Here is a 12,314-nt window from a genome sequence, read left to right as displayed (position 1 = left end):
TCCAGGAACGTCAACGAACGTAGTGAAGCGTTTGGGATTGTTACATTTGCTCACGTGGGCAGATTAAGTGTCAAACAATTAACATTTCTTATCAAGACGTGTATAACTTTGTCCATGTTTTACGTATTTACGTATTTTATATGTTTTATGTGAATTCGTTAGTTCTTGAATGTTTTGTGTTGTCATAACTCCTGTAACATTTTCATCAATACAAGAGACACCCCCATTTTATTTGACGTTGGTACGTCCCGAGCAGTTGGCCTCGGCCAACATGACAAGCCAGGAAGTGAAGGGCGGTGGTTGTGAGAAAGGCTACGCCGTTGTGTTTAGTTGACACCGATTTTCTTCTTGTCAGGTAAATGCGCCACTCAATTACTACGATTCCATTATCTGCTAATACATATTGTTACGGAGAAAGTAATGTAAAGCAAGTGCCATTCGAAGTGGGAGTGATGCTTAAAAACGGAAAAATTGGACTACTAGCCAGCTAGCTTGGCTGCTTTTAGCTCGTCGCGACGACCGTCACTTTGGTTTATTTGTTTCGACAACACGAGAATTTTACACGACGTATTAGACGAAGTGGTTGCCTTTAAACGCGTGTACATCACAAAGGGAGAAGTATTCATGTGAGTTAGTCCCTCGTTGTTTTAGATTTTAGTGTCGTCGTATTGTTTGTGTGGCTCCCGGGCCGCATTCCATTCGGTTTGTTAATCGACTTCCTATTTTCAACAAATGACGCGTTGAGAGAGAGAGAACGTTGTATTTTTTTCATGCCTACCAAGCGTGTAATATTGCCAAACTACCTGTTATAGGTAAGATGTGCTTTTGACTTTGCCTATTCCTCGACCAAATGCTGACCTGCTTTCTCCTTTAAGAGAACGGGCACTTGACGTCAGTTTGATTAAGAGAAGGCTTTTGCAAACATCTACATTTAAATTGGAACGCATTGACCAACATTTGCGCTGATTGTTTCAGATGGAAGATCAAGTCATTTAACATAAAAAATGTTTAATTGATCACTAAAAATATTTTCCGCACTTCTGTTTTTGATATTGCTCACATTGAAGACATCACAACGTCCAGCTCTCTCACTCCAATAATTCTTTGTAAGTTTGAGTCCTGAGTGTGATTTTGTTTGTCATCCTAATTGTACAGCTTTTATTACACGGGTTTCTGGTGTTTAACATTGTTATTTTGAATCCTAATGTACGGAGTTGAAGTTGGATGAGAGAGAGCTGCCTGGTCCTGTCTGAGCCTGTTGCAGCTCATTCCACATATTTCCCAGTTTTTCCACGAGTGTCTCGGAATGTCCACATTGGAGACGCGGCCTCATAAGGGCATCCGTGTGCTCATCGTTAACTTTGCTCCCATTTTGAGACAGCCATCTGGAAAGATGGCCAAGACTTCCATTTATAGCGCAGTCGAGGACGCCATTCGGAACGGGGCGTGCCGCGACAATGCCGATCGGTCGCGGGTGACGTCTTTCATCGTATCGCTTTTGAATTTGTGCCGCAGGGATCCAAAGCGTCAAGATGTCGAGCAAACGGGCAAAGGGAAAGACCTCCAAGAAGCGCCCCCAGCGCGCCACCTCCAATGTCTTCGCCATGTTCGATCAGTCGCAGATCCAGGAGTTCAAGGAGGCCTTCAACATGATCGACCAGAATCGTGATGGCTTCGTGGACAAGGAGGACCTCCATGACATGCTCGCCTCACTTGGTGAGTGCTCCCATCTCTCATCGGTACGGCAAATGTTTAAAAAAAAAGTGCAGTGGATAATTTTTAAAGTAAAATCTGATTTTCAGACTTCATTTGTCACTGGCCACTTATCTCCTAATTTTGCGATTAAAAATAAAAAGCCTGTTCAGTCTTCGCCAGTTCTCAAGCCACGGGTCTTTAAATACCGGTTGAGCTAGCAGCTGTTTGTTTCAGTCTGACAAATAAGCGCCGTCTTCTGATGCCTCGCAGGGAAGAATCCCACGGACGACTACCTGGAGGCCATGATGAACGAGGCTCCCGGCCCCATCAACTTCACCATGTTCCTCACCATGTTTGGAGAGAAGCTCAACGGCACCGACCCCGAGGACGTCATCAGGAACGCCTTTGCCTGCTTTGACGAAGAAGGAACAGGTACAAAAACAGGAACAGAAAAAAACAAGTTCATAAATTATTTCTACGTCTTCGTGGACAATAACTGAAATCCCGCGGGCGGTTCCTTCAGGTTTCATCCCGGAAGATTACCTCAGGGAGCTGCTCACGACGATGGGCGACCGCTTCACAGACGACGAGGTGGACGAGCTGTTTCGCGAGGCGCCCATCGACAAGAAGAGCAATTTCAACTATGTGGAGTTTACGCGCATCCTCAAGCACGGTGCCAAGGATAAGGACGATTAAAGCCAAAGCAAAATAAAGCCAGCGGATTCTTCTTCTTCCACTTTGTGTCAGTTATGACCGCTGTACTGCCAATCTCAACTCTTGTGTAATAAACCATGTTATGTCAAGCACGCCGAAGCAATAATTCTCTGCTGTGTCGGATGTGCCAGTGGGTTGGAGCTGACTTGTTTTTGCATTTTATAATATAAAGTTTTCAAATAAAGCTTTCTATATGTTGGTTTTTTGCTGTGTGTTTCCATTGAGTGTAAGCGACAAATGGTCCATTTAACGATACTTCCTTCCAGTTTTTGTTTTTTTCGTTTTCAAGATTGGAGAAAGTTTACGACGAACCCTAAGAAACGTCGGTTTAAATCTCTTTTATCGCCCTCTAGCGGTGAAACGTTTTCATACAAGAAGGTGCGTTCGAAGTTCTGAGGGAAGACTTGGTTACTGTTTACGTTTTTTAAAAAAACTCAATTTAGCCGCCTCTATTTAATGTATGATTTGATTTGAAACGGTTACATTTGGGTACATTTTTATTTTGGTGACCGACTGCCATGTAGCTACTGGAAACCAGCTCAATTGTCAGAAAAACGAACATCCCGTGAATGCATCAAGCACTGTTACGGAACCACGTTACGAGACGAATTCAGCCGGGTTCCCTTCGTCTTCTCCTTTTGTCCCCAGCGACAGGACAGCCTAGGTATGTATTGAGCTGCTAGTAAACATTTATTGTTCCTTAACCATTTTTGTCAGAGGGTTAAAGTGCTTGACATCCACTAGGAGTTTGCCACTTTTCCTTGAAGCCGCCAGGCTAGCTGCTAAATTGCTATTAGCGTACCTGAAGGTTGCTCATGACAGCGGTTCGCAAACTTTTTGGGTCCCTGGGAAATTTGGTTTTTAATTCTACGTATATTCATGGTCGCTAGACGCCGTGCACTGATTCCAATTACAGCGAGAGTACGAATCAAAGCAGTAATGGCATTAATAATTTAAAAAGTGACTTGAGGTAGAGGAGCTTCATTTGGATCAGTAGTTACCAACTGTTCCAATTATTCTGGAACTGAGAAATCTGCACAATATTTTTCTTAGGTTTTTTTGCTTGGAAGTGTTTGTGTTCATAAATGTGCATTTGAAAGCGCTGGCGTGGATTTGTTGGTTTAACTTCATCCCACTTGTTTTATGTTTGTGTGTTCTAGCGAGACGATATTGGGACTGAGGTCATGGCATTGAAGCTGGTCCAAAGACTTCCAGTAAGAGTTCATCTCAGTTCCGTTTTCCCGGCAGGCTGGCCCGTGTGCGTAGCCTGCCTACACGCATCGGTGGGGCGTTGCATCCTCACAGGCGGCTGCCGCCGGCTCCAGCCATCGCGAGGCACCAGGAGCTTGACCGCCATGGTCCGGGAGCCATCTTTTGTGGGAACACTCGGGGACTCTGCACCTCGGTTCCGTCTGACCCAGCGACACGGTCCCTCCGACAAAGACGAAGGGGACTTCCGCAAGCGTTTGAACGACTGCTCATCTTCATCCCAGGTGTTTGATGTCGGCGGATCTAACGACATACGATTCACATTTCAAAATGAAGTATCATAAATGAGCAATTGCCGTTTTGTTTTTCTGTGAAGGTTTTCAAGGTGCTGCGCTCATCGACGGCAGTGTCAGATGGCGCAGCGGCCGCCGCACTCCACCGCCTGGCCGACCTGGAGCGGGAGGAGGGCGATAACCCCTGCCTGCGTAACCCCTCGGTTCTGGAGAACCACACCGTTCGAGCCCTGTGCCTGCAGCTTGAGTGCGACTCTCGCCTTTTGTCCGATTCCGCTTTGGTGTCGGCTCTTCTGGCATGCACGCGTCTCTACGTCGACCCCTGGAGCACCTTGATGGTAACTATTTACAAAGTTGGAAATGGGGATCAAACAGGAGCTTTCAAAGTTGACTCTAAATGTCTCTCCTTTTAGGTGCGTCTGTTGTCGGAGAGCCAGGAGAGGCTGGAGGGCGGCGACCTAAGCGTGAGCCAGCTGTGCACACTGGGCCGGGCGGCGCTGGCCATAGAGGGATTTGGGGGCGCCATGCTGGCGGAGGTCATGGCACAAATCCAGAAGGCGGCACCCTCACAGTGGAGCTTAGACGAACTCGTGGCCGTGTACCAGCTTCTGCGAGTCGGCGTAGCACTCGGCGGCAAATACAGAGACCTCCTGAATGCCATGCACGCTCACGCCGTGACGGTGGCGCCCTTCATGGACGAGGTGGGTGTCAGCGGGCTGCTGGGCACCCTGAAGGACCTGGACCAAACCCAGGCCACGCCGCTGGTGATCCAGTTGTGCAAACGGGCCGCGCGCCACGTGCCCCACTTCTCTGACGAGCAGCTGGCCGCCGTCCTCGCCGCCCTCATGCACTTTGGACATAGCGACCGCTACCTGGTGGAGGCGCTGGAGCGTCGCGTGTCCGCCTCCGCCTTCACGTGCCACCCAGAGACGCTTACCAAGGCGACGCAGTTCTTGAGCCGCAGGAACATCCTGTCGCCGGCTGTGCTGGACGCCGTGGCCGAGAGCTTCGTGTACCGAGCGGATGGCTACAGCACGGGGCAGATAGCGCGGCAGATGGCGCCCTTGGGGAAGCTGGCCTACCTGCCGCCTAACGCCGGCGAGCTCTTCAGGAAGGTGGAGAGCATCCTACGCACGCGATTCTCACAGTTTCAGCCCCGCACGCTCCTGAGCCTTCTGCACTCGTGCATCCTGGTGGAGAGGTTTCCTGTCAACTTTGTTTCCAAGGTCTTCAGCGGCTTCTTCTTGCAGCAGCTCCAAGGTGACCACTCCTCAAGTTTCCCTGTTCAAGGGAAGACAAATGTTATCGTGCCCCAAACAATATCTGATGCCCCTTTGACCTGTTTCAGAGGAAAAGAACGGGATGGACCATTTTGTCCTGGCGCAGCTGACTCAACTCTACATGACGGTGAAATTGGAGTGTCCCTTCTATGAGGTCAACGGGTTTGAGATGTCATTTCATCTCGTTTGTCGATATTAACTCAATATTACGCCGTCTTCTCAGGGCCCTCGTCTCCTCCCCAAATACCGCGTCAAGTCCTTCCTGATGGCGGGACGCTCCCTGGAGACGGCGGTGGAGCCGCAGCTAGACAACTCGGTCAAGTCGGGCCTGGTGGAGCTCTTTGGCGCGCGGTCCTACTTTGCCTCTAAGGTTTTGACGCCTTACTGCTACACGCTGGGTAAAGTAGAATTGGACGCCGGAGCGATCCCGTGACGTGCCTTGATGCGCTATTTTGTGTGCAGATGTGGAGATCAAGCTGGACGAGGAAGGATACGTGCTGCCTGCCAGCCATCAGGATGTCTTCAAACGGTGTGTAAAAACCCCCACCTCCAACAAATAAAGGCCTGCCTGAAATTCACACTCACCCTTTTCCTCAGGATAGCGCTGTGCATCGACGGCCAGCGGCGCTTCTGCACCAACGCCAGACGGCTCCTCGGTAGTGAGAGCATCAAGCAGCGCCACCTCCAGCTCCTGGGATACCAAGTTGTCCAGGTGGGCTTTTTTTTCCCCAGGTGGGCTTTTTTTTCCCCACTGGTCTTTTTCAGGATGAAAATTCAATGGGTTTCTTTATTGACGCCGTGCTTCTACGCTACAGATCCCCTTCTATGAATTTGAGCAATTGCACAGCAAGGCCGCTGTCAGCAATTACCTCCACCAGAAGATCTTCCCTCACAGCTACAGACTCATTTGGTGATAAATGACTCCAAATGTTGATATTTGAGCTTTGTAATTATAAAGGATGAGTGTAAAAAAAAAAAAAATGTCAATTAAACATCACACGTGTTGCATTATATGCAGCGTTGTTTGAAAAATACCATTTATTGTGAGTTCCACCTTCAATTAATAGAACAATCATAAAGATGAATGAGAAAGCAATTTGATCATTTTGGTTAGTCTAAGGCAAGGAGTGTCACTCGGATAAATAGAGGAGAGGGGTGAGAGGCATGGAAACAAACGTCTGTTTATGTGGCGGGAATTTGAGGAAGACCAAACTCGTCCACCAAAACGCCCTCCTGTAGGAAAAGAAAGCAAAGCGGCATGAATGGGAGCAGCGGAAAGAAAAGCAAGAGTTGGAATCTTTATGACATCCTACCCTGATAGACTTTGAGCCAGGGAGTCCTTCGGGGATGGCCGGCGCCGTAGACGCCTCGTCCAAGTAGGAGCTGTCCTCGTCCATCAGGAACTCGTCTCCCAGGGCGCTCAGCTCTGCCGAACGCACAAAGATGGTTAACGGCACCCCTGCATCGGAATGGACTTGCCACCACGTCACATGACGGCACGCCCTGACGTTCCCAACTTCGCAGGGTGAGCACTTTTACTTTATTCGATAAAGTTATTCTATAAATTAAGTGCAGTTATTAAAAACAAAAACTAGTTTTTCATTTCAGCACTTAAATACTAAAAAAATGTTCAGTATGTACAAAGAAGCAGAGTTTGCAATTTAACTGCAAATGGAATCATAATGTTTAAATAACACAATTATTAAATAACAACAAAAACAGTGTTCAAAACAAAGGATTTTTTTGCAACCGACCCGCCTCCAAGTCGTCCTCGTCGATCTCGGGAGTTCCGTAGCTACGGCTAAGCGACTCCTGGATCTCGTTGGCATCTTCCATCATGTCTTCCAGCTGATCTTGAATGTTCTTGGACAGGAAATGAAAAGCTTAGCTTCTGCTCGTCGTTATCGGCGGGAGGGGAAATAAAATGTAAAAGTACCTCAATTTGATCGAGTTTGACTTGCTTGTACGCTTTCTTCATGTCTTTCAGGCCGCCCTTCATGGCATCCACCTGAAGCAAAACCACACATTCGTAAACATTCAACATTCACATTTTAGGGCGTCAAGTGGGCTTACTGTGGTTTTAGTGTCTTGAAGGGTTTGAATGGTGTAGTTGGCTTGTTCCATGTTAAACGACTGCTGCATGAGGTTGTCTCGTTGGCCCTCGTACCTGCAATGGCAACAATTCTAGTTGGACTAAAGTTGGGGGGGGGGGGGGGAATAGAATAGAACATTTTATAATAGCGAAAAGGACACTTGCATTCGCTTCTGCTTCAGGATCCTCATGGCCTTTTGTTTGACCATGTTCTAATGGCAAGGGCACAGAAGAACATGGTCAGTAAACCAAACAGACATTGGATGGTGTTTGCAGTTTCACCTTTGACGGTCCGTCTCGCATCTTCTTCATCTGTTCCTTGTACTTGACAAGCTCGGCATCCAATCTGGCAATTTTCTTGTCCACAGACTCCGAACGGGAATCCACCTTTTCAAGTCACAATGCATATTTTCCAACCAATCAAAAGCTGTTCTTACCAGCAAATCTGACGGAGCCAATGTGTATTTACAAAACGAGTCATGAATGAGCGTGGAATGTCAATTAGCCACACTGACGTCACAATTGGGTCAAACTCAGACATATTTTCAGAAAAAGGCAGCTCAAAAGATTTCCTTGATTCCATTTATTCACACTGATGGGTTCAACTTTTTAAACGTGACACTTTTTTTCCTCTTACAAACTAACATCGTTTACTACACTAAATATTCTTTTTATTTTACAGTTTCATATCTAAATGTATGTACACTGCTGGCTAAAAATAATCTCTTCCTCTCAAGTCACCTGCAAACCTGTAGAACCGGTTCATACCGGTCCGCTCTATCTCACTAAAAACTAAATAATTTTGATCGCGGCTTATTATTTATGGCAGTCAAAATATTTTGAACGAGACAACTGGCGCTGAATCACGGTTTAAATGTTTTTTTTTTAACCCGTGACATGACAACACCGCGTCGGGTTTCGCCACGCATCAATATTAATCATTTGGTTCAAAATTCATTTGAAGGCAACACTACAAGTTTAGCAAGGCGAAATAAAGCACGTTTTTGTTTCCGACTTCCGAGAAAACTTGTCAATTGTTAGGCCACACTAAATTAGCCTCTCCGGCAGGGCTGGTCTTTTGTTTACTTGGAGGTAGGAGGAAAAAAAAAACAAATGAATGTTTAAAAAAAAATGTACTTACGGTTCCTATGCAGTCCGTAAGGTTCGGTGGCGGACCTTTGGGTTTCCCCTTACCAAAAATACGATTCATTTTAATGGAAAAAACAAACAAACTTAGGCTGAGCGTAAGTTTTTTTTCGCCGTCTGTCTATTCTACCAGCCTCGAAACACCCGGAAGTGTCGACGATGACGTCATTTATCTATGTCACCAAAACCACGCCCGTGGAAGATTTAGATTTGTCACTTGTAATAGACGCTTTTGGCCACAAAGAGGCGCTACTGACTCCATGACTTGCTGACCAACTCATTTTCAGAGATAGGCAGATTTTACTCGCCGTTAATTGGCAGACTGGCACTATTATATGAAAAATAATTATTTAATAGCCATCCATATGTCGTCTTTAAACTTTATTTAATGTCTTATACAAACGAAGGCAATGTACAGCTATGGGTGAACAAACATAAGTAGGACGGTGGTAAAATGACAGACATAGCCCAAAATAACCTAAGTCTCAGAAGTTATTTTTGTTGTCAGAAAGTTTAAAAATAGCAGTGAAACATATAATGCTCTTCATTCACACTCATTTACAACAAAAGTGCCGATCATGCATTTAGGCCGCCGATGGAATAAGCGTGACATGCTACAAGAACAGTCTCAAACAAATCACAATCACGTTACCGTTACATACAGATTGATAATATGCAGGCTTTGTCATATTTGAACATTTCAATAGGATTATTGTGTCGCACGTGGCGGGATTATTCTGTCAAGTCCTCTAGTGGGTGAGAAAAAGCCTTCCGTCAAATTTCTGTTCCAACATGCTCTCGAGATTCCTGTTCATAAAGGTCCCCATTCATCTCGTCCCCAAAATACTCCTGTCTGTCTCAATCTGCTGTCTTGAAAGTGAGTCCAACAACTCAAATCCTCTTTTGCCACCATGACAGTGTCTACATGGCTGTGGTGACGTGAGTGACACCCAAGTCCCGGGACTCCTCTTTTCCCATGTGGGAAAACGAAGACAGTTCCAGAGCTAGTCATGTGGCCTTACTGTTCTCATCCGGGTTGCGGAGGGGCACGGCGGCCTCGCCCACGGCCTCCTGTGCCGCTGCCTCCTTCCTGCTCCTGGACGCCTTCTGCTGCCTTCGCCTAGCTGAGACGCAGAAGTCCTTGAAGCAGCGCTTAAAATTTTCATCCAGGAAGGCGTAGAGGATGGGATTGAGGCTACTGTTGGTGTAGCCCAGCGCCACGCAAAAGAAGTAGACGGCCATGATGGCGGTGGTCTCGGGCACGCTGGCCAGCGCCTTGACCAGAATAAATATGTGGATGGGGGTCCAGCACACCACGAAGACGGACACCACCACCACCACCAGCCGGGTGATGCGCCGCAGGTTGCGGTCCTTCACCCGCGAGCCGGACAGCATGCGCACGCTCTTGAGGCGGAGGAGCATCAGGGAGTAGCACACGGTGATGATCAGGACCGGCACCACAAAGGCGAAGACAAACACGCACATTTTCATCAGCGTGTCCCAGTACACGTACGGCTCCGGGAACTGTAAGGTGCACTCGGTGATGCCTGCAAGGGACAACGGCATAAACCCACCCGGAACGTGAAGCAATCGATAACCTGGACTACCAACCGGATCAGGCCAGGATTCGATTCCCGGACTATAAAGCAACCAAACTCAGAAAGGTGTCAGAGAGCTCACCGAGGTTTGTCTGCGTACCGCCCAGGACAAAAGCGGGAATGCCGGCGGCCGAGGACAGGATCCAGATGCACACGTTGATGATTTTGGCCTTGACTGGGGTCCGGAAGTCCAGCGCCTTGACCGGGTGGCACACGGCCACGTAGCGGTCCACGCTCATCATGGTGAGCGTGAAGATGCTGGTGAACATGTTGTAGTAGTCGATGGCAATGAAGACCTTGCACAGCACCTGGCCGAACGGCCACGTGTTGAGGAGATAGTCGGTGCTCTGGAAGGGCATGGTGGTGGTGACCAGGGCGTCGGCCAGGGCCAGGTTGAAGATGTAGATATTGGTGGCCGTTTTCATCTTGGTGTACCTGCGACGACACGGAGAGTTGCAAAGCGCCCAGAGCGAGCTCGGCCGCATGAATCAAACAGCAGCTGGCTTTATGCTTCCGGGCTTCATTGTTATGCATCGGACGAGGCCCGTTTCTCCACTTCATTAAATGAGGGAAGCGTAATCGCACTAAGTAATTAGTTTTTTCTCATGGGACTGCGGTCTCCTACTTTTTCTTCCCTTTTGTCTTGTTTTACTGTTGTGTGCCCCGCCTTGACAGCAAACGGACTTCAAAATGACCTTTTACTTTCTCATGAAGCCAAACTATATTATTCAGCTTAATGGCGTAATGCTACGGTTACATTATTGATCTCGACGTCTTGCAGGCTCCGGGCGGCTTTTGTTTAATTAGTGCGACCAAAAGCGGCAGCCGAGTCATCAATAAAATAGTTGGTCCGAGCTTACGGCTGTGTCGTATTTACACATTTGGAACACTTGATGGAGTCTGTTAAGTTTCCCGGAGAGTTTGCTAACTTGAATCAGTCACCAGTCAGTCTTTGCAAACTGGCCTTGTTTATTTAGCAGCAGTCACAGCAGTGCGACACAGTTGTTGACGTCTCTTTCCACTTAAGTGTTGACCCAAACCGCTTGTACAGTTAATAGCACTAATAGTCCAGTTTAATTGGTTCAATCCAGTGTAGCAAAGTAAACGCTCGCTCGAAGCGGGACAATGTCAGCAATCAGGGCAATACAAAAACGTCGAGTAATCAATGTTTAATATAAAGGCATCGATTGGAAGGCGCTCGTTTGAATAGAGCGCTCCTCTTCGAGCGTCACTTTTTGATTTGATGCCACCCGCTTGCTATCTGCTGCATCTTTTTTTTTTTTTTTTTTTTTTTTCAACCGGAACATCAGGGTGGATTTGCCGCCTCCGTGTGTCGTAAATAAAGAGCCAATGTGCCCCCCCCCCGGAGCTATCATTAATATCACGTTGACCAGGCTGCTGGGAGGCTGTGATTTATGAAAGTGCTGTTATTGCTTCGGTGGGGCCACTTCTCGAGGGGATTCATAAAGTCAGCTTGTGGACCCCACATATCAACCTCGAGCAATCGATTGCAGCATGTCACGCATATGCCGAATTAATGACACGATGAAAGTGAAACTCCACACACACCCCAGGCTCGAAGGAACGCTCACTTGATTAGGTACGCCAAGTCGTGAAATCAACTGCAAGCTTCTTTTGGATTCAGGAACTTATTATTATTGTTGTTGTTGATCATCAGTATTTATTATTACTACACGTGTAGCACCCCGACGCGCGTCATGACATTGTCCCCATTAGAGCTCCACGCTAATTCTTGGAGACAGCTGTGGCTTTTTTTTTTTCGTGTGGCACCTTACCGGACGATGACATACATGACCAGGGAGTTGCCCAGCAATCCCACCACAAAGACGAGCGAGTAGACGGCGGTGATGATGGGTATAATGGGTGACAAGGCATCTTGGTCCTGCTCCCAGCCTTGGTCATCCACACTGCCGTTGCGACTCCACGCCGAAGCGTTACCGCTTGACGCGTCTTCATCCGATCCCTCCCAAAACATCTCGGCCGGACCAGCGCTTTCCATGATCGCTTCCACTTGCTGTTCGCAGCAAACTTTGGAAAGAGGGGCGGAGGGCGCGTGCCCGAGCGCTACACACTGGTCGCGCGCGTCAACGTGTGGCGCGTGAACGACGCGCGTCTTTATAGGATACACTTGCTCATGACTGACGCTGCGAGGAAACCAAAACATCCTCTTCTTCTTTGCAAGACTTCTACTGCGTGCGCATGTCAAATGATTGATAATTGTGATGATAACCAGAAAACGTGCAATTGACCCCACCGCCCACACACA

The 12,314-nt window shown here is 47.7% G+C and overlaps 4 protein-coding genes across 6 annotated transcripts; 2 read left to right on the top strand and 2 right to left on the bottom strand.

Moving 5' to 3' along the window:
* The first annotated feature begins 188 nt into the window (after positions 1-188).
* On the top strand, positions 189-2,608 carry LOC147041473 (myosin regulatory light chain 2, smooth muscle minor isoform). Of its 3 annotated transcripts, XM_085939169.1 has the most exons (5): positions 255-355; positions 1,068-1,106; positions 1,516-1,716; positions 1,966-2,127; positions 2,219-2,608. In XM_085939169.1, exons 3-5 carry the CDS (start codon positions 1,533-1,535, stop codon positions 2,389-2,391), a joined length of 519 nt encoding a protein of 172 aa, XP_085795295.1. In that variant the 5' UTR covers positions 255-355; positions 1,068-1,106; positions 1,516-1,532; the 3' UTR covers positions 2,392-2,608. The 3 variants fall into 3 exon arrangements, with proteins under 3 accessions (XP_085795294.1, XP_085795295.1, XP_085795296.1); XM_085939168.1 differs by lacking the exon at positions 1,068-1,106 and having other exon boundaries at positions 189-355; XM_085939170.1 differs by lacking the exons at positions 255-355; positions 1,068-1,106 and adding an exon at positions 643-812.
* A 170-nt stretch (positions 2,609-2,778) lies between these two features.
* fastkd3 (FAST kinase domains 3) lies at positions 2,779-6,225 on the top strand. The gene is made up of 9 exons (XM_085939493.1): positions 2,779-3,073; positions 3,570-3,902; positions 3,995-4,249; positions 4,325-5,171; positions 5,260-5,345; positions 5,415-5,589; positions 5,654-5,720; positions 5,789-5,903; positions 6,007-6,225. Exons 2-9 carry the CDS (start codon positions 3,594-3,596, stop codon positions 6,103-6,105), a joined length of 1,953 nt encoding a protein of 650 aa, XP_085795619.1. The 5' UTR covers positions 2,779-3,073; positions 3,570-3,593; the 3' UTR covers positions 6,106-6,225.
* On the bottom strand, positions 6,212-8,592 carry chmp5b (charged multivesicular body protein 5b). The gene is made up of 8 exons (XM_085939494.1): positions 8,425-8,592; positions 7,566-7,670; positions 7,449-7,495; positions 7,265-7,358; positions 7,128-7,199; positions 6,946-7,054; positions 6,505-6,617; positions 6,212-6,424 (listed from the first exon to the last, which is right to left on the bottom strand). Exons 1-8 carry the CDS (start codon positions 8,491-8,493, stop codon positions 6,374-6,376), a joined length of 660 nt encoding a protein of 219 aa, XP_085795620.1. The 5' UTR covers positions 8,494-8,592; the 3' UTR covers positions 6,212-6,373.
* A 222-nt stretch (positions 8,593-8,814) lies between these two features.
* On the bottom strand, positions 8,815-12,083 carry LOC147041470 (delta-type opioid receptor-like). Its single transcript, XM_085939007.1, has 3 exons — positions 11,824-12,083; positions 10,110-10,462; positions 8,815-9,976 (listed from the first exon to the last, which is right to left on the bottom strand). Exons 1-3 carry the CDS (start codon positions 12,045-12,047, stop codon positions 9,438-9,440), a joined length of 1,116 nt encoding a protein of 371 aa, XP_085795133.1. The 5' UTR covers positions 12,048-12,083; the 3' UTR covers positions 8,815-9,437.
* Positions 12,084-12,314: the final 231 nt, after the last annotated feature.

This window comes from Syngnathus leptorhynchus, chromosome 19 (genome assembly GCF_054491065.1).
Source record: "Syngnathus leptorhynchus isolate UIUO chromosome 19, UIUO_Slep, whole genome shotgun sequence".
NCBI classification, from domain to species: domain Eukaryota; kingdom Metazoa; phylum Chordata; class Actinopteri; order Syngnathiformes; family Syngnathidae; genus Syngnathus; species Syngnathus leptorhynchus.
This window is presented reverse-complemented; position numbering and strand designations above follow the sequence as displayed.